Below are 21,434 nucleotides of genomic sequence, written 5' to 3'. Positions count from 1 at the left end.
ATCAGCCTTATCGGTTGTCTGGTGGAAGTGAACGCTGGGAGGTGAGGGCACTAAGTGGGCCCGGGCTAGGTCAGGCTTGTATCCGTTTTCAGTGCGCTCATTCAACCTCAGTCGCTCCTATTTCCATTACAGAATGGGGCCCTTTGAGGAAGGCGATATTTAGCTCTTTTGGCTGTGACCGCAATCTGCATTTATTTGAAAAGGATCTTCCTATGGCCCCTACTGACTCCATCCACCCCCTCCCACCTCTTGTAGGCAAGCAGTGGGGAGCAGAGCGCGACAGACAGCCCCCACAGCAGCCCACCCACACTAAATTAATTCTGACAAGGAACTTAAGATAATGTCAAAGCGCTGACTAATCGTGGGATTGGGTTTCTGTAAGTCAGGGAGCTGTGAAATGTGCCATCATATCTAATAAAAGACCTCCTCCTTTCTATTGCAGTGATGCTGAAGGTTGGGGTGGAGCGGGTGGGGGTGGGGGGTGGGGTTAAAGGACGGTGGCAGGGGGAGGGTGACTGTCTAGCTAGGCCGATGTGAAAAACAATTAGGGTACTCTTAGGCAGCGTGAGTGCGAGGGAGGCGACGGATGTGTTCGTCAAGAGGCCAAAAGAATCAATTTTCCTTTTGCTCACGGGCTCTCTTGTTACAATCAGCTTCTACTTCTTTGCCATCATGTGTTATTGTCATCCTTCGCGGAAGAGTTGAATGGTTTTATTTACTGCAGCTACTTTGAAAATCCCCCCCTTCCCCAATGTCCCCTTCCTCTTTCTCACATTCCTTTTATGTGCCAGTGTCTAAGCTGCTGCCAGGGGAAGTTGCGGGATGAGAGCTAATCCTGCCAAGTTGATTAGGCTGCAGGTAGCTTTCACACCAGCAAGCCAAAGGTCACAACATTGTGGAGAGCTGGATGGACTTCTTGACACAGGCCATCCGCATTGACCAGATAACTTTTAGCACATGTCTGGAAGCAGGGGTAATCGAAAGGTGCAAGTGAAGTTTTTAAGAAGGAAAGAGAGCGAGTTGAGAGAAAAGAGTGTGTATGGCCAAAGCTTGAAGGTGCAGCAAATAGATTTTAGGTCTGACTTTCACTGGACTGTAGCTTGTACAGTGACAAAGTCTTTATTCATAGGATATAATTTAAGTCTGTGTGACTCATTTCATCATGTAATGTCTTCCTGTTTCACCAAGCTAGATGTCCGGCATTTAAAAATGACCTTAGTTCTGTTGTAAAACCCGTCCTGGAATTGGACTTCATTTATATGTTGTGCTTTTAATGAACTTCAGCGGGTGACTGAAAAGTGCACTACAGATGGAAACCCATTTCGAACCTGCTGTCTGTTTGAAGCCCTGGTGTGGAGCCCAGAACCTGAACGATGAACATACATCATCATTCTGTTGTGAAGCCTTTGTAGAAGAAGGCATCTGACAGGAAAATATCCCGTTCATTCGTTTTATTTTCGCCTCACATGGCAAAATGTTTTTTATTTATTTTTATTGTTTTTTTCAGCCCAAATAAAAATAATAAAACCAAAATCACCGAACCAGTCTGGGGATTTGCACGTGCAGCAGAGCTTGCTCATGTTCCGAGAAAATGCCCTTTGACAAACTGAAACATGGCTGAAAATAAATGGAATAGTTAAAAAAAAAAAAAAAAAGTATTTACATGAGACACATTATCAGGCCTGTTTTGAAGGTGGCATAGGGAGGGAGGAAGCGCTCGTTAAAATGTTGATTCTCGAGCACAGACGTTTGGACCAGCGTATAACATTTTATCCCCTTGCGATTTTCCCCTCTGAAATGAAAGTGTATCAGATTGAACGCTTATTTAATGTGTTGCCATTGTAAGACATCTGGATGTGTTAATGGCCCGGAAGCAGGCAGGAGGCAGTTTATAGACCCACAGTTGGGGGATGAGCCGTCTGATGGGGAAATGAGCCTGTACCGTGATTCACATAGTGACACACACATGAATACACATAGGTACATTAAAAGGATTTATATTTTAGGGAATCACATTATCACCATATACTCCTTATTTATTAGACTTTTAGTGTTAATTATTCAGCATATAAAAACAAAGAAGGAAATGCAAAAAAAAAAAAAAAAAAAACACCCCCAAAAACACCGGAACGAATCTGCTCCGGGACACTGGTCGAAAAATTCCCCCTCTTGGTACTGAAAACAGAAAGAGTATTCTATCTAGGATCTGATTGTTGTTATCTTGTAAATCTTTATTAATTACTGGAATGGAAATGTTTTCAGTCTCAACCGACCATTGGTAATACTCAGCGTAGTACATTAAAACCCCCCGAAAAAAACCCACTCAACTCTCAATTTTATGGACTGTAAAGGTTCCACTGTATGTTTCCCTGATGAGAGCGCAGGTCTTTGTGCTTGACAAAAAAGGTCTATTTGAACTTTTATGAAAATGTCTTCATGATATGCAGACTACAGTATGCACTGCCTGATGCAAATCATCATGTAATCTATCAATAAAATCCATATAAATAGTAGCAGAAAGCCAGTCAGGTTTAAATATGCAGGATATCACAAACATACGGATATTAAGCAAATTTAAATCCAGTATGCATTGATTTACATTGGAATAACGAATTCATACCTTCTAATCTGTCACTTCATTTAATCTGTCATGTCGAAGCATGTTAAGAGAGTGTGTATGTGTGAGATTGTGTGCACGCGCATGTGTGCGTGCGCGTTTGCCAAGGAAAAAGGGTGAGATGTGACATGGCAAGAAGAGTGTCTCAGATATCGGCTGATCTGTAACACCGCGCCACTCCACACCAGCTGCTGAGCACACGCACGCTCACACTGATATATCACTGCGTGCACTCGCACCTGCCTTCTATCTTCTTACGATAGAGACAAAACATGTGAGGACCAACTGTGATGGGGAGTGTTGGTCCCCATATGGCATGTTTAAGATGGTGTCCATGTGTTACTTTGAAGTGGTTGCTGTGTGTACACTCTTGCGGACAGAATCTCCCAGTCGTTGTATTCAAGATACCCAGCTGTAAATCTTCGCGCTTGTTGGCAAGTTGACCGTTAGAAAGATTTAGTGGCATTATAAAAGCACCGTGCATCAAATGCATATCTGGCTCATCGGTAAAGTTTCGTAGAAAATGTGGTCTTTTGACTGTAATGGATGGATTTACTGTGTGTAGTAACTGTCTTGGCTGTTCCAGTTATGCAATTTACTCATGTTCCTCAGTATTGAACAGCATCTGGTGGAACTCCAAGCCAAAATGGGAGACTTGCGTCCAGGTGAACGTCCGCCCAGCCCGACAGAGTGCATGAGGTGGTTCGATCTCAAAATGCTCAACAGTGTCAGCACGGGGCATCAGGAACTCATGGCCTTCTTCACTTGTTTGGTAATCATGACACTGACACTGATGATGATAATTATTCTACATTATGTTGAATTATTCCCCCTCAAAATGATCCAGACATTTACACTGCTGAGTTAAGACTTTAAACGCTTAATATTGGCTTGCCGAAGGGATGAGAGCAAAATGATTGTTTTGATCTGCAGTGTTCCTAGTTGAACCAGTCCACACAGAAGTTCCAAGTGTAAATGAGATGTACTTTTGAAAATGAAGCTGTCATCAATTTTGAGAGTGAACATAGGGGCAATTTTCAGAATCATGATCATGATTTTTTGCCTGTCATTGAATTATTTTGAATTGTACATTTTCTAATAAAAATAAATAAATAATAATAATCGGTGCAGATTTTTGCAGTACCGTCAATCACCCACATTGAGTCAGTGTTTTAAAGACCACACGAGAAAGCCGTCCTCTATTTTGAAAATGTAACAAAATGTTAGTACAATGTTTTTGTGCAAACATTTTTTTTTTTTGGGGGGGGGGGGGTTACTGTATGTATGCTTGTTTTGTTTTGTCTTGTTTTTTTAGCAAGACTACCTGAGGTCAAAAGAGGTAGGAAGAGAGGATGCCACTCTGCAGCTATTACTCAACCTCTCATCCCAGAGGGGTATCTGCTTCCCTTGTACCCCATCTTCATCCTTGTCTTTCGCTCAACATCATCTCCTTGCCGCTCCCTTTCCCTTGTTACATACAATCAAAGATGACTCTTCAACCGAGGTAATATATTGTAGAATAGTTCCTTGCCCATCATTAGTTGATTGTACAATGCTCTATTTGTTAATTCGAAATCTGTATAGTGAGAGACTAAAAGTCGCATTCTTTGCCTTTTTTGTTTAAGATGCAGGTAGCATGGGAAGATGTGCGTCTTCAGCTCCGCTGCTATATTTTGGAGCGTCTGTCGACCGAAAGCCCAACGACTCGTGAAGTACCTTCCTTGTCCATCAATCAACGAGTCCACCGCCTGCAGCAGCTGTGCTTCTTGTACCCTGAGTGTGAAGTGCTCACTCATTACCAGGCAAGGGATTTTTTTTTGTGAGCTTTGTTTTCGAGTCTTTAAAACATGAACATTTGTGTGCCTAACAAGTTTATGAAACAATACAGTCATTGTCTACATGTAGAAAATACCTGTAATGTCTTTAAATGCATGCCATGACTAAAACGGCAATGGTGAAACACAGAGCTGTGGGAGGACAGTCACTTAATGTGCATTTGCAAAGTGGTTCTTGACAAAAGTGACATGGCATTAATATTGTATGAATTTCAGTCAGACCAGATGGATGTAAGCAGCTATCCTCTTGATGTTTTCATATGGAGTAATATTTAGAAGCATCATTAGATTTCCAATCTAAATGATACATATACGGCGATGGACAGTTTTTTCTTTTGGCTTCATCCAACCAGGAAGTAAGAGGCCAAGCCATGCTTGCCCTCCTGCACTGCGCCATGTCCTCCAGTCCAGCTAATGTCACCAGCTTTGACAGAGTGACTGTGGCCTTCCGCTCGGTGGTCCCGGCTCTCACCCGGGCCCTCACAGAGGACCTTCACATCCTTGCGAGAGTAGTTGAGCAGGATGCCATCTTGGGCTTCCTAAATGCATCCTACCTCCGCCTTTTGGCTAGTGAATTGACCTCCCTGATGGAGAGAGAATGTGAGACAGCTTTGAGGGACAACACCATGCCCGGCAGCAAGATAAAAAGATACTCATCCAAGTCTCGTGCAACAGTCGGTAAGTACTTTTTTTACTCTTCTTTTAACGGTGTTGGGTGAATGAAGTTGTTCCTTTAGCATAATTTACTAATTTGGGTGCAAGGTTAGTCTTAACCACCCAAGGTATTCTCATTCAAAAAGAGTTGGGGCTCAGTGGTTGACTGGCAGGAAGGGTAACCCGAGACCCGGACACACTGCTTACTGCCATAATGGATCGCCCCATCAGGACTAGTTTGTGTGATTTTCTTCTGGTCACGTAATGCTGTGAATTTGAAAAAGTCATTTTTGGACGGTCAACAATCTGGTAACCTTGTGAAACCTATTTACATTGCCAAGTGCTGTGACCGCAAAGGATGGTCATTTTAGGAACATTTGGAACCTGTTCAAAACTTGTCTACATTTACAATCATTCTGTTCAGTTAATTCCATTTTTTTTTCACGGCCCTCTGAATAGGGATGGAAGGATTACTCTTTCTGTACTTTTTAGATACATTTATTGGGACACTTTGCAGCAGAAGTAGATGTAGTAGTAGATGAAATGGAAGTAGTTGCAGTAGCAGTAGCAGAAGCAGGTAATAACCTAAAGCACACATAAATGCAGTAAAATGAATACATCTATCTTTCTGCATCACGATGTAAATATGTATAGAATTTACATTAATTAATACTTTTATTTTAACAATACACTTAATAAGTACTTTAATCAACCATGATTTCACTATGTATTATTATCGTCATTATTTTAAACGTAAGAAACCATACATCACAAACATACCAAGTCGACTCGAATAAAAGAACTACAAATCCCAAAAGGTCCAACCCGGAAGTGGAGCGCCGGCATGATTAAGCCCAGCTGCAACGCAATGTACTTTGTTCAAACATCAAATTGCAGCTGGACAAACATGACAACTATGCAAAATGAGTTGAATAAAGACACCACTGTTCTAGACACACTTTGGCCCACGCTGTCTAAATTGCCGATTGCGAACGGTAACTAACTGTGATTGCAAACATAAAGCACAACGGACACAACGCAAAGCAGACAAACAAAGCAACCGATCATGATCGAATCTGAAGCTAACTTTACATACAGTATCTGGTAAAGAAAAGCACACGCGTAGCTTACCATTGGGCCATGCTGACGACGAAGCGAGTGTATTCACAACGTAACATAATGCGATCCTGTTTTTTATACGTCGCGCGAACGGTCACCTGTCAGTGGCAGCCCCGCCCCTCTTAAAGTGCCAGTTTAATCCAACACACGCATTCGCTTGCCAGTGAGATACCACCCAATATGTGCTGTGATGGTGTTTGTTTATTCAGTTAAAAGTTTAAATTCAGCACAGCTAACTGGCAGACATGGCAACTCAACTTATTCGGTGATGTTGTAATGAGTAAGCATTATTATTCAATTAGAGATAAATCTGGTGCGTTGTCATTGTAGTACTGGAAATGTTGAGTTGAATGAAAGTAAACTCCCCGAGTCCGGATTTAGGGTTTACAATATTTCCATTGTATGCTTCCTGTTTTGAGGAGTTTATTTCGATGGGCTACACAGTTTGTACCATCTTTGTTCACCTTTAAAGATTTCTTCTCGACATCTTAATTTTTCCATTTCACTCCAGCTGCCGCGTGTGAGGCCCTGAGCCAAGATCCTTGAAAGTGATTGTCAGTAACTTTTCCCATTGTAATTGCTTTCCGCATTCTTATTTGACTCAGACTCCTCTATTTACCAAGATAGTGAGCGGTGCAGCACCTCTAGGGTGAAGGCTCCTTCGACTCGAACTCCTCCTAAACACCTTTAATTCGTGCTTAATCTTCAATGGAAAAGGACTGGGAAGATGACTGCAATGACTGTGAAGCAAAATCAAGTCAGACCATGACACTATGCCCGCAATTTCACTGCCTTCCGGCCAACTTGCAGTGCACAAATGAGAAATTAAGCCCGAACCATCCTTCGACCTTCCAAGTGGTGTTATGAAGGCCTTACAGGACAGAAAGAGTGAGAGCAAAAAGTTGCTGCAATAGTGTTGTGCACAGATTTTTGAGCGGTTGAAAATTCTGAATGTCAGTGTGATGGATGGCATTGACATCGATGTCATAGCCTGAGACTATAGAAAAGTGTACTTTTGATACTTAATTCCCCTGCATATTCCCTTTGTTTGTTTCATATTGACTTATTTAGGACTTGCTGACGATAAGGCTACGCCTTGAAAAGAGAAAAAAAATCTAAGGCATGTGAGCCATTGTTTACTTTTTCAAAAATTGTGCACATGTCAGTTTCCCTGTGGAACAGCGCAAAAAGCGTCTTTACATCTGCCATTCTTGGATAAACACGCCGGCAGCCTCGCCTCGCCTTTTCCCTCTGTCTCTCTGTCTCTCCCTCTCTCTTTGGTTTTCGCCTTCCCCTCCGCCTAAACGTGAGATGAGAGGAGGCAGCCAAGATAATTGGCCATGCGTCAGTCGGCCTGTTTGATCACGTATCGTGGCGGAGGCTACACACCTACGTGCTGCTCAACAAACCGTCAAATGTAGCACCGGAGGCGGAACACGGCTCCAAAGGGAACGAGGGACCGGTGTTGTGCAGTTTTACTTGTGCTCACTAGAGGTGTTGGTGTGTGTGTGTGTGTTTAACTATCAGCTGCAACACAGCTTTGAGGGCTACGGCTGGGATTACAGTTTGTGTAATCACCCTCCCCTTTCTTTTCCCTTCCCCAAAAAAAGCTTGAGAACACCCATGTTCGCCACCCAAATGCCCGTGGCTCTTATTGAGCCACAGTTTGAACAAGCAATGCATAATCTGCTTTCACACTTTACTGTCTATACTGTATGCTACTCCCATAATTGTCAAGACAATTACGGCAACGGCAATACAAACTGATTCTATTTTCATAAGTGTCCAATGACTCTTTAGATCTCACTGTCCTCCCCTGCTGCGTTATTGTTGGCTCCTGCGGTGGAGGCAGGCGCTTGGTATATTTTGATAAGAGCCATGCCTGGGAGACTGCAGGCTCCCAAGGGAGCGGCGTTGTCTGTAGCATCAGCCACTGTCAAACCACTGAACCATTTAACATCATTCAACAGCAAGATCTGCCATCTCTTTTTTAACCCTCCTGCCTTAAAGGCAGGCGCTGACATTGTACTTAGATGGATATGAAGACGGGCTGCTCAGGCTTTAACGTTTACTAGCACACTTCCCTGATTCTGCGTATGTACTTTCGTGAGGAGAAAAACAAAAGAAAAAATTCATAGTCTTTATTCCATATTAATGATAAATACGTGCACTTACAAATGAGACAACGAAGTGATGGTTTCCGGAAATTGGGACCACCAGAAGAGTGAAGGCTGGTGTCAAGCTCATACGAAGTACAGTACAGTACATGGAGGTAGAGTTAGGTTTGGTGCAAGAAACAATACAGACATATGTGAAAGGGAATGGAGTGAGGTTCCCTAGTCGAGGGAAGTTAGCCTGTCAATAAATGTGCATCAGTGGAAATTGTGACTTTTGCCTTGCCCCATCAGGGGTCGTCATAGCGTGTCGACATATTTTTATCAACAATAATCGGGTGCATGAAGGAAAATTAAGGATAAATTTAAAGTCTGTATTAGTCCATCCTCGAGCGGTGGGGTGCAAAGCTCACTAAACGTTGGGAGCGAAACGCTGTTGTCGATGCCCCCAATGCGGTGATGTGGCAGAATTTTTCCAAAGTTGGTTATATAGGTTGGACATGTAGTTTATCCAGTCACCTTTGATCAAATGTGGCTTCTTGCTATGTCGGCTTACTCAGAAAATTGCCTTATTGTGAACCATTTTATATCTGTTTAAAAATATATGCAGTATACAGTATATGTAGCATTCAATTTCCAATTGGCATTTCAGTATGCATGCATGGTTACATGAACATCAAACAGTTTCTGCGCAGCATCTTTGCATGCGCATATCTCAATTCTTCCCTCACAATAGTCCACTGGGGTGAGGGCAAACTTTTAAAATTCAGTTCAAACACTTTGCAGCACCATTCTGATAGAGCTGATTTGAATTCCACTTTCACTAATTTCCCCGTATGACGATGTTGGCAGCTCCCTATAGATTAAAAAAAAAGAATTGAGTTTGAACATGTACAAGGAGCACATTCACCCCCAGCATATGCTCCCCCCTCCCTCCAAACCCCCCGCATCACCCCCTGTCGCTCTTTGAACTCTTTCTTGGTGAAAGCGCAGCAGCCTATTCAGTGGGGAAAGAGGTTGTGTAGTGACGTGAGGAAGCTCGGCTGACTCGCTGCCTGGCAGTGGAGGTGCTTGTGGGGATTGAGGCTACTTGGGAATGGCGTTTGTTAATATTTAATAAGAGCAGCTCCTCACTAGATCATATCTCCGCCTGAGTTTATACACACTGTCAGCCTGGGACGTGCAACCGCATCCTGCCATGTAATTATGGGCGAGGAAAAGAGTGGCGTGGCAGTGGGGGGGGTTCTGAGCAATTTCTACATACACCTGAGTATGTGTGCGTTGTGCTTTCGGTGTATTGATGTTTGTCTATCTTGGTAGAGTACAACGAGGCTGGTTTCAGTAAGTTGAGTGAGCTCAAAGAAAAGTACCTTTCCCAACCTGTGGGGATCTGTATTATGGCTGCTATTTAGTTTTGCCCTCCATCTGATCACAATGAGCCTTTGTGCGTCGCTTTTGAAAATGCTGAAGGATATGAGCACTTTCCTGTCGCCTTCTATTGAGAGAGCAATGACAAAAATGACTAGCTTATCGAGAGTCGCCCGCACGTTGTGATAAGGAGTCTATCTGGTTCACAGAAGACTTGAAAATAATGCAAGCGAGGGCACGAAACAACTAGATTTTAATGAACTGTTCCTGTAGCCAGAGTGTGCAAATCCTCTGCGTTGGGCGTGCAGGTTGCCTGGGTCAAGTAGAGTAGGAGGAGAAATTGACAATCCCATCACACGACAAAGAGAAACAAGGACAGACGTGATAAAAAAGTACATGTCATTCACATTCTTATTCCCCTGTCACTCCAACCCATTTCCACATTTTCTTCACACAACTTAATATAGATATCAAGGATTGCAACAGCACGCTTCTGTGAAGGGCAGGTAGCTCCCTGCTGCGCCCTAGGTGGCCAGAGCCCCAAGGACGGACCACCAGGGCTTGGGTTGCCGTGTTTATTGTGTGTGCGCATATGTCAACGTCCATATTTGGGAATCACAGCAGGACGCCTCCCATAATAAGGCTGTCTGAGAGAGCAGTGGGCCGAAACTGACAAAAAGGGACCCCAGCTGTCACAGGGCCTCGCGGGCCAATCCACTGTGGCTCATAGCTTCCTTAACACACACACACACACACACACACACACACACACACACACACACACACACACACACACACACACACACACACACACACACACACATTCATTCACAGGTGCACCCAAGGCACAGACAATAATGCTCCGCTTGACACCCTGTGATATGATTGCGCAAGGCTGGCTACTCAGAAGGACAAAACAAAGGTGTGAGAAGCCAAAGACGGGTATTGTAGCCAGTTTTAGCCTCCCAATATGGTCCATGTCAGAAAGGCTGCCCAGGGAGAGATCCCAACTGGAACAGCATGGCTATATCACCCAACAAACAAAAAGATACCCCCCTCCACCCACCCAGTGCATCCGCAACGTCACAGGGGCAACCAATGCAACAAAACTAAGTGCAGGTCTCCTTACCTTTTGGTATTGTCCTCAGAGTAGGGCATTGCACCTACGGGGTGTATGGATGTTTCTGCATGATAGTGTTTCAGACAGAGTAGTCATAGACAGACCAAAATTGATTTGATTGTTTATTTTACACTTGATGTTTGATTCTGAATTATGGCGTTTGACTTGGAAGGTTGGACTTCATTTCGGTGACTCACTCAAATACACTGTCACATTTTCTTGTCATATCAATTCATCCACTTTACTCTTTGCTTGGGTACAGTACAGCTGGAATCTGGGAAGCAATTTACATGATAGGTAATGCACCTTGACCTTTTACTTTGCATGATGGCATAAAATTCACTGGCCTTTTGAGCTTCTTCTATCTCATTGCATTACACTGGCGAAACGTGCGCCAGAAATCACCTGTAAAGTGCAGGCATCACACGCCCATTTGCCCAATAAAGCTAGTGGGCACTGTGGTGAGAAGGGGTCAGACCAAAGTCCCCGTGGTCCGATTTACACATCCAACAGGCAGAAAGAGAGAGAGAGCAAAAATGGGGAAGCGAGGGTGACATGCTATGCTGGAGAGAAATTAAATCAGTGGCCAAATTATTGCATGATTGCCCATTCCCCAAAGACTTGGGTATCATTTGGTAGAAAAGTGTCTCATAATTGGTTTTCGGCCATGTCAGACACATGCAATTCCCTTACTAATGGCTGTGTTAGGAAGAACTGGGCCTCCTGGGTCGGAGGAGGACAGAAAATAGCCAGATGGCAAAAAAGCGTACTAGCCTCCTTTACCCCCCTCAGATAAATGGGAGCGTATGAGGAAAAAGAGAGATGCAGGGAAGGAGAGAGACTCCAAGAAAGAGAGAGTGTGTTGTGAGCTAAGAGGAAATGAAGTGGCAATAAGTGCAGCCAAAGGGGAAATGCTCTTCATCGTGAGTTTAATACATCAGTCTGGGGATTTGGCAGCCCGCCACACAGCAATTGTTTACCTTTTTGCTCACTGGTTGCATCTGCTCTGTTTTGTAAACGGCATTAAACTATTCGCCCGTAAACACCGGAATCAATAACAACTGCTCAGGGAATTCCCTGTTTCCTCGCTACTCTCCTTCCCTCACTTTCTGTTTCCCTCTCCCCCACTCTCTCCCTTCTGTCTCTGCGCACTGCCAGTCAAGAGTTTGTGTGTGCATTATTTGTATGATGCAAAATGTGTGTGTGTGTGTGTGTGTGTGTGTGCGCTATGGAGCTAGCTAAGCCACAGGAGAGGCAGCCGGGTAAAAGACTGATGGCTCGCCAAAAATACCTGCTCAGTTTGTTTGTTTGTTTGTTCTGTTTGTGTTGTATTGTTGTCGCCGTTAAAAGCTACAAACCGAGACCGGACACACACAAACACACCCGCACACGTACTGAACTATTATATGTCAGCTTGTGTTGTGATATATAGAATAATATGGGGTAACATTGATTTTTATCTCATCACATCTCTCTTATTTAAACATTTTTTTTTTGCCTGCTTTCAATAGCAGCCGTCCCTCATTGATTCTTGCTACACTGACCTTTGGCTGAACCCTTCTGCCTGCTCGTGCCCTGAGTCATTCTGCTCTCTGGGACACGCTACTCACAATGCTGTATGATACACCTGGGTGCTTTTAAGCACACCCTCTCCATCACGCTGCTTTGAGAGCTTCCATTTGCCCTCACTGTTGTGACAAAGGTATAATGAGGTTTAGATGGCAGTGTACCAGACAGCTATGGCTATAGGGCTATTTGACTGGGCAGACAACAATAAATACTGATACAGCATGGGTGCGGAAAGGGGCCCTGTTAAACATCAAGGTCATGGCCAAGTGGAGTATGCTTGAAAGCTGGGAACCAAACCATGAAAAGGTGATGACCGGCGTTGGATGAAGTGGTGGTTAAAAGGACGCTACGCTCTGATTAGTGGTCAGGCCAGGGAAGTCATTTCCGAGAATCCAGCCACTCGGTCTGCGACGTGTCCCTGCCTCATCCGTTTTGGATTGTTTGCACCAACGCTCCGAGGTGATGCGTTGGTGTCTTCACAAATAGACATGATTGCTGTTGCGTGCGTGAATGTGCGAGGTGGTGAGGCAAAGGCAAGCACGTCGGTGTCAGCCAGGTCACGCGTGTGCACATGCAGCATGCGCACATTGTCCCACCGGACCCCATTACAGAAGAGTTGGCGAGCAGCAGACTCGTGCAGTTTGTGTTGCACATACACACCAATGCGGCTGCACACCAAATAATCATTCCAGTATTCACACGCAATTTTGTACATGCCTGCACACACACATACACATACACATAAATTGATGTGTACCCTTACAGTTGCAAACACCAATGAACTTGAGGTCAGGCTTTTTTTTCCCCATGGTGGCCACTGTCTGGTTCCAGTATGGCAATTATAATCCAAGAGTGACATGCGCAAATGTGTGCCAAAGTGTCCGCTCTAAATTAAGTTATTCAAAATGACCAGCTTTACATGCACATAAACACAGGGTGCCCCCAAAGCCTCAGAACCCTCCCAAACATAATCTCATAATCACACAGACATCACGAGCGGGTCAAACCTCAAACGTGATTATGAGACGAACCCCCGGGGACAGTGTGTTGTCATATTGTCAGATTTTAGTTAACAATATGGCAAAATTGCATTAGGATCCAGGGGCTACAATGTTACAATGACGCCCCCCCCCCATCCCCCTTCTCAATCATCACAAGACTCTGAGAGTCAAGGCTAATGCTGAGCTCATCCAGTCCCAGATGCCTTTGCAATGGAGCTCATTTAGGCAAACACAAAGTATTTGTGCATGTGTCTGGGAGTATGGCAACACATCTCCCCGCCACCCATTCTCCCGCTTAATGCGGAACATCCCCCGGGTGATGTGTTTGGCAGCCTCCAAAATGGGAAATCCATATTTGCCAAAGGGGTCATTGTCGGGTTAGGGGGAAAAAAAAAAGTTTTGTACCAAGAGAGATGGATGTGCAAGTGTGATTTGTAGGGGGTGCTGAGTTTTGCATATTGTCACTGTCTCTTTGTTTATGCGGTGCATTGGGAAAACATGAATGGGTCGATATTTATAAGAGGTGTCGTGCTAGGCAAGACTGCGGGTTGTGGGTGTTGTCTGATGAGCGCATGTCAGAAACCTACTTTCATGAAGCTGTTTATTCTTTACTGAACTGTAAACTTTAGTGCGGCTCTCAACTTCTCTGTATCTGTGTCAGTTGAACATCCACAGACACTTGGTTCTTTCCACAGCACCAATGGAGGTTCCCGTGAAAAGTAGAAGCTTCAGTTTGACCTCCCACCAGCTGAGGGCCTTAACCCAGCTGGCTTGCACACTGCTGGCCTATGAGAGCAACGTCAAAGAGATGGTCACCAACATGACCTTCATTAATTGTACAGGCGAGGCTCCCTGCGTAAAAGGTAATGTGCCATATAATTCATCATCATAAGCGACACGCGTATGCATGCTTCAAGATACGTCTGCATATTGCCAAAGGATATATGTGTTTAATTTTGATGCCAATTTTAGGGTTTTTTTCTATTCAGAAGTTAATCCTACAGTTTCCAAAAGAATGTACCAGTAGTCATAAAAGTCTCCATCCAGAAATACCAAAATGTCTTCCTCATCTGTTAGCCTTATTGCGACGAGTTTAGAATTGACCTTATTGACACCTACGGGACTTGAGTGGAACACTATCGAAATGTGATTTAGGCCTATTCCACCATAAGACTTTTTATTTAAAGTCGAAAAAGTTTAAAATGACTTTCCCTATTATTGACATTAAACTTGAAGGAAGGGGTCTGCCGGCTTTATTCATCAGCCTAGGCAGAGGTCTGGGATCTACCGAGTGCCATTCCGGCTGTCTAGATTTAATTTATTTTAGCTTGGAGTTTCCCCTTTATTATCCTTTCTCAGTCGAACTCTCAGAGCATAGAAATAACGGAGAGCTTTCCGGTGCATGCCATAATTTCCATAAAGGTTACATTTATAAAAACAAGACTTGCAGAAAGGCTCAATTTACTGAGAAGTAAACAGCCTTTAAAGGCCAGTTATCCAAGTCATTAATTCCAGGCAATCAAATGGCTTAATTACCAGAAATTCATTAAACGGGCTTAAAGGTCAAAAAGTGATGTGCTGGCTGCTTCCTCCTTCTTCTATTCCATGCACTCGTGTTCGCCTAAATTGCCTCACCTGGGGTCTCACTCTTCGCCTACTGATTAGGATACTCTGGCCTTGATGTGCATGCTTTTTAATTGCAACCCAACCCAACATCTTGTACTCTTGTCTCATGTCAACCCCCCCCCCCCCCCCCCGCCCCCACACACACACACATTCACATAACATCTCCTCCCGGAATTACCCCTTCCAGACTGTAGTTTATGCCATCTGGGTTGAATTCTAAACCCAGAAAATTAGACTTGTAGCGGCATCACCATTAGCCTCTACCACCTGTTTCTTGCCCCCTCCTTTGAGCTATTCACTGATACTCTCTGGTTACCACGTCTCATTTTGACTAGTGGGCCAACAGTGGAGCATTGGAAATTACAGAATATGCAGTTGCTTTCAAGGTACACCGTGGGAATAAGTCATAAGGATCATGCAGTACACAATTACATAAACGGTATAGCAGTCTGACAGCACACAGCCTTCTTTGAATGCGACATTTGGTTCTCCAGTGAGTATTCTTGGCATCATATGGACTCTGACAATTTTTTTTTTGTGTAGGCATCTTGAAAAAGGGTAAAGAGGAGTCAGACATGGCGAGATTAGGCAAGACATTTACAACACCAACTTTTCACACGTCGCAGGTGAGTTATTTTTTCCCTTCGAAGAACCTAAAAAGGTTCTCATTATTAGAACTATTCCGAAGGAGGAAGATGAAAGATTTGTCTGGTTTGCTGTTTTGAAGGTACTGGAGTTTGATTGGCGGTTGGCCTTTAGTGGGCTGGTTCCTCATATGGCTCACTGTGTCAAAGTGGTGCTGGATGATGTTTGTACTAAAAGTCTTCAGCAGGAGGAAGCCCTCCATTCTTCGGGTCACTACTCCCTCCTGATGGAAAATTTAAGTGGACATCGGAGCATCAATGATGGCGACATGAATGTTACTCAGAACAAATTTGATGCCTACCCAGAGAGAGACTCTCCTACCATGGTAGCTAAGGTACACCTCAAAATTGGATACGCTTTTCCACTGCCTCTGTTGCCTCAGCACACCACACTCTACTCTCTATCGACACTTTTCCATTGATAAATCAGGTACTGCAAGTTCCAGTTAGACTATGCTTTGTCTTAGACTTGTGCTATTCACGAAAATGGGGCCCGAATTGTTTGCTATTAGCCAATGAATTCCTTTATAGCACATTATATTTCTTCGGGCTTTACTTAACTTGTATTCAGCTCACATTTTCATGTCCAGCCCTTGACTGTTGCGTTTATTCACACCTCTTAGGCGCTGACAGTATTCGTGGCTCTCATTGCTTACGAGTGTCAAAATTTGCCTGTGCCTCGGACCTGTACAACATAATTACACATAGGTCAACGTTTTAAAGATTAGAGCATATCAGCAGAAAGGTTATACGAGCATGCCTTTGCATTCAAACCACAGACAGGCAGCTCAGACCAGCCTGCTGGCAATGATATATTCTGTATAAACGGTCTATATTGCTATCCAAGAACATGACTAAATAACCGTGAATAGTTAATAGTTAAACATTTAAAGGCTCAAACCTTAAGTGTCTTTTTTCATGTGAATGACCTTCAAGATTGGAATGGTAAGAACATTCATGTTACTTTGGACAAGGATGCAAAAAGGACGCCGAAGCACGATTTAGGTTTCAAAAAAGGAAAGATATTTATTGAATAGTTTGACAACTGAGGAATGAAAGTATCAACAAGGTGGCGGCCCGGTAGTCCAGTGGTTAGCACGTCGACTTCACAGTGCAGAGGTACCGGGTTCGATTCCAGCTCCGGCCTCCCTGTGTGGAGTTTGCATGTTCTCCCCGGGCCTGCGTGGGTTTTCTCCGGGTGCTCCGGTTTCCTCCCACATTCCAAAAACATGCATGGCAGGCTGATTGAACACTCTAAATTGTCCTTAGGTGTGAGTGCGGGCGTGCATGGTTGTTTGTCTCTGTGTGCCCTGCGATTGCCTGGCAACCAATTCGGGGTGTCCCCCGCCTACTGCCCGAAGACAGCTGGGATAGGCTCCAGCACCCCCCGCGACCCTAATGAGGATGAAGCGGTTCGGAAGATGAATGAATGAATGAGTATCAACAAGGAAAACAAAATCTCAGCAAAGCTGGTGAAAATAAAAGTCGTGAGAAAAGAGCACAGCATTAACTGGAGGGAAAAAACAAACTTAGGAAGCCAAGAAACAAAAAAACCCTCACAATTACGACTAAATAAAAACAGACGTGATAATACAACCCCGACACATAGCTTCTCTGCCAATGACCAGGCAGATCGGCTCGACAAATATCTGCAAGCGTCAAGCATGTCCAAATCCAAAAGGAAGCAGAGCTGCAGTTCTGTCTCAGCATGAGTTAAGAGGGTGAGCTTCTGATATCAGATACACACACACACACACACACACACACACGCACACACACACACACACACACACATACACTCTCCAAAGCAGCAAAGTTGCTTCTTACTGGGGCTCGCTTTTCTCTGCAGACTTTGGGTTTCTTTAGAACAGGCAGCTATTCATAATCTGTCTTGTCTTGACTTCCTTTTTAAACCGTGGCTCCCTGGAATTTACTTGCCAAAGGCAAAAGGAAGCACATTAGATAATATTTAATTCCCTGCAATAAAAGAGAGTACTGCGCAATCGTTTAAAGAAAGAAAGGAAGATGTACCTTCATTTGGCATAGGTAGTTAGCGCCACAGGACTGCAGCATTCAAACTAATGCCAGCAGAATTGTTTCACCCCAATCCCGGTGCTAAAGGAATAGCATTGTGTCAACCATAACAACGCTGTAATCATTTCCTGAATCATGCCATTACCTTTTTCCTGATACTGTGGCTGAAACTTTATAGATTTTTATGTTGTACATTAATGACAACATATACATTAATGAGTAAGTTGACATTTTCCTTCGTGACTTTGATTTTTATTGAGGAGTGTTTGCTCCATTTCAATAATATACTGTAAACCTGAATGAATAAGGGCTAAATAATATGTTCCTCCACATTTTTTTTTTGCATGCACTTAAGTGTTTTGTAATGCCAGCCTGAAGAAGTAGAGTGTCACATCCTTAAAGATGTGCGTTAGAGGTTCGATCTCTTCACTCAAGTGTCCTTCAGGAATGTAGTGAAGATGTGTTTGGAAAGTGCTTTTAAATACACCCGAATCTCACCCTGTAATATAAACGTGCCTTTTTTTTGTCGCTTTCTCCTTGTTCCATTCATTTTGGCATAATTGTGTCTTTGCCTTCTCTTTCTCCTCAGTTTTGTGTTCCAATGGTTGACGAGCTGGATGCCTTGCTACCTCTGGCAGCTGCCTGCCGGGACAGCTCTCTGCTGGAGGTTCGATCGAGCTTTGTGGAGGCGTGTAGCCAGGGAGCGTTACGCGTGCTGGGCCGCTTAGAGCAGAGAGCCCTGGAAGTCCCGTCCTCTCTCCCACTGAGGAACCTGCCTGTACTGTTGGCCACTTGCATTTACGTACTCCAACGATTGGAACGCTACAATGCACGGCTGAAGGACTCAACCTCTACTTTAGCCAAAGTGTAAGTAAAAGTTATGTGTGTGTGTGTGTGTGTGTCTATTTAAAAAAATACCTTGTGTACTGCACAGCTAAGTAATTAAATTCTCCGGGCCATTTTTAAGGACATAATGTACTTGGTATTCAATTAAGAAAACATTACATCATTCTTTGCTTGCAAATTCTCTGATGTGAGCATTTCTAGGAGGACTGCACAAAAAAAAAAAATCCCAATCTGAGATGAGTATCATGAAAAAAATTTTTTCCCCCAAATCAAAGCAGTTTCTTGTAAATAATCTACCGCAGGAGAGTTAGAAAACAGGACCATACAGTTAAGATTGAAACTAAAGGTGCGGAGTTTGAAAGAAAATGAAAATGACCGACAAGTGGTAATGACACCCATATTCTGTCTACATCTGGTGAGTTTTTATGCCCTTTTAACCTCTGCCCTCCGCGTATCCCTCCAAAGGCATCACGGTTGCCCTCCGCGCTTCTGTTTTTTCACCTCTGTCCCTATCCGCCCCTCCACCGACAGTTGGCCTGTTTCCCTTCTGGGTCGTAAAGTACTATTCCTCTCCTCACCAATCACTCCTCCGTCTCCAAGTTTCCTGCACCCCCTGTGAAACTCTCACCTCTCCCTGGAAAGTATCAAGGCAGGCAGATTTAAAGGAGACAATATGTCAGACTGAACTTTTACAATCAATCACGTGCGTTTTTGTGACCGCTCAAGTGCTGCGGTTTCCAGGAGTGTTTTGCCCTCATTTCTGCCCAGGCACCTTGGTCTGCTGCCTGTCCAGAAGTACCAGCAAGCCGTCGAGGCCTTAAAAGATCAACTGAGCAGCTATTGCATCCAGGTTTGTGCCACGTGTGTGCTTCAGGATGCGGAGAGCCACCACTGGGCTGACCCCAAGCCCTTTTATGAGGTAAAGTATAGTGAACTGAACTCAAGATTTTATTGTATTTTTTTATGATAGCCTATTATTTGTTTTGTTTAATGTGAATGCAAAATGGAAAACAATTGATGGACTCAATTTGACTTTTTGTGCTCATTGTTCTTCCTTTTGTGTTTACCGATGCCTGCTGTTTAGCATCCGTTTCGCATCAATGGGTATCAATATATCCATGAATATGAAAAGCATCAGTGACTTTCTTTATTAATCAATGTCGGCTCCATCTTTTGTCATAATTGTAGCAAAGGTGCCTGTGGTGCACCGACATATTTACAGTGGTCATACAAGTGTGAAAATAAGTAGAACTAAAAATAAATGGTGAAAGCTAATCACCAATTCTGTGAAAATTCCACAACGATCAAACACTGAACAATCGATGAGCAAAACTGTTGCAGATGTGCCTCACACTTCCAATTTTATATCAAGGTTGACTGCTACACGTTCCAATATTTGTAGAGGTAAACCACAGTTATAGACTAAACAAAAATAATACAGTAGTAAATAAAAAGCTCAAGTCTCAGTGTGCGATATGCTAATCTGAAAAGTTGAACTCGTCAATGCTTGTACAGAAAATTTCAAATTGGACAACTTTCAATTTGAAAAGATGCTGCAAATAAGCTTGATAAAATGATAAAATATTTGATGCCGAACTTGTAGTTCCTTGCACTGAAACAAAACATAAAAATTCCCATCATGGTGTTTTCTCTTCCCGGTGTGGCTTTAATTTAAATTTTCTTATTTTTTACTTGATGATTCCCACCTTCTTTTATTCATGTCAGCGCTAAAAGTACATTCTTCTGTACATCGCCATGTGACTCCGATTCTGCAGGATTTCAGGAACCCTCTGGAGCTTTCCTGCGTCTTCTTTTTATTTTCCCGTTCATACCCAGCTCTCCTTTCTCACTGAACCTTCTACGATGAACTTGCTGAGAACATCTGTGGCTTCCATGCTACCCCAGGGGCTCCAGGGGTTCAGCTGTCTGAAGTCTGCTGTCTACAGTGGGATTGTCTGAAAAGTAGCAAAAGGGCCCCTGTGACTCCCCTACCTTCATGCCCTTAAACCAACCAATCGAAACCTCCCCTCTTTCCTTCTATCCGCCGCTATCGCCTCTTTGTTCCCGCCTGCTTCCCCGGGTCAACGGTGTCGGGCAGACCTGCTGTGCGCAGGTGTGCGCTTTTGTTCAAGCATGCCTGTGTATTTTTGCGCAGATGAGTGCGTGCGTGGGTGTGGGGGGAGTCACATCTTACAATGCGCATTGCATTTTGGCGAATGTGCGCGCGGGCCTGTTTCTCAAGTGTGAAGATGAATGCATCACATTTCTCGCCTTGGCTCTCTTCGAGCCTCTCCACGTTACCTTTTTCCAACTTGCTTTCACGCTCCTTTCTGTTGTCATTGAAAAAGTTATTGACGCATGGATGAGTGATTGGCAAGAATATTTTCAATGTGATATATAAGCAGCCACCCCGCCTACTGCACGGAGACATTTGGGATCGGCTCCAGCATGCCCCTTGTGAGGATAAGCGGATCAGAAAATGGATAGATGGATGTAAATTAACAGCATATGTGAAAAGAAGAATACTGAAGAATACAAAAAAAAGGATAACTGAAGCCAAAACGCAAAACTTCATCAGAGAAAGTGTTTTCTTCACCTACATGTACCGGTACATCATAATTCTATCTCCAAACTTCACATATGCCCCTAACTTCTTTTGGATCCTGGCGTCTGGATTTGTTCTCTTGGGTCCACAGGCAAAGGGATAGCTGCTTAATCCCGGACATTGAGTCCAGTCACGCTCCCATCAAACACAGATCCCTAAATGACTTGCTCCGGGGAGAGAAAGAGAGAGCGAGAGAGAAGTAAAATATGAGATTGATGAAGTGAAGTGGGAAGAAAATGAGAAGGTTCTAACCTGAGGAAGTGGAGCAGTTTTGACAGTATG

At 43.8% G+C, this 21,434-nt stretch overlaps 1 protein-coding gene across 1 annotated transcript in view; it reads left to right on the top strand.

The window, feature by feature from the left end:
* kiaa0825 (KIAA0825 ortholog) overlaps positions 1-21,434 on the top strand; it is a 104,881-nt gene that overhangs the window by 6,808 nt on the left and 76,639 nt on the right. The window contains exons 3-11 of the mRNA XM_086112288.1: positions 3,230-3,389; positions 3,933-4,121; positions 4,243-4,419; positions 4,806-5,130; positions 14,093-14,260; positions 15,567-15,649; positions 15,751-16,002; positions 18,291-18,568; positions 19,316-19,466. Of these exons, the coding sequence (XP_085968414.1) occupies positions 3,230-3,389; positions 3,933-4,121; positions 4,243-4,419; positions 4,806-5,130; positions 14,093-14,260; positions 15,567-15,649; positions 15,751-16,002; positions 18,291-18,568; positions 19,316-19,466 (1,783 nt within the window). The remainder of the gene's footprint in view (positions 1-3,229; positions 3,390-3,932; positions 4,122-4,242; positions 4,420-4,805; positions 5,131-14,092; positions 14,261-15,566; positions 15,650-15,750; positions 16,003-18,290; positions 18,569-19,315; positions 19,467-21,434) is intronic.

The sequence above is a fragment of the Hippocampus guttulatus genome, chromosome 5, assembly GCF_054856545.1.
Source record: "Hippocampus guttulatus isolate MCC_2025c chromosome 5, RoL_Hgut_1.0, whole genome shotgun sequence".
Taxonomy (NCBI): domain Eukaryota; kingdom Metazoa; phylum Chordata; class Actinopteri; order Syngnathiformes; family Syngnathidae; genus Hippocampus; species Hippocampus guttulatus.
The sequence above is the reverse complement of the archived record's forward strand: the minus strand, read 5'-3'. Positions and strand labels throughout refer to the sequence as shown.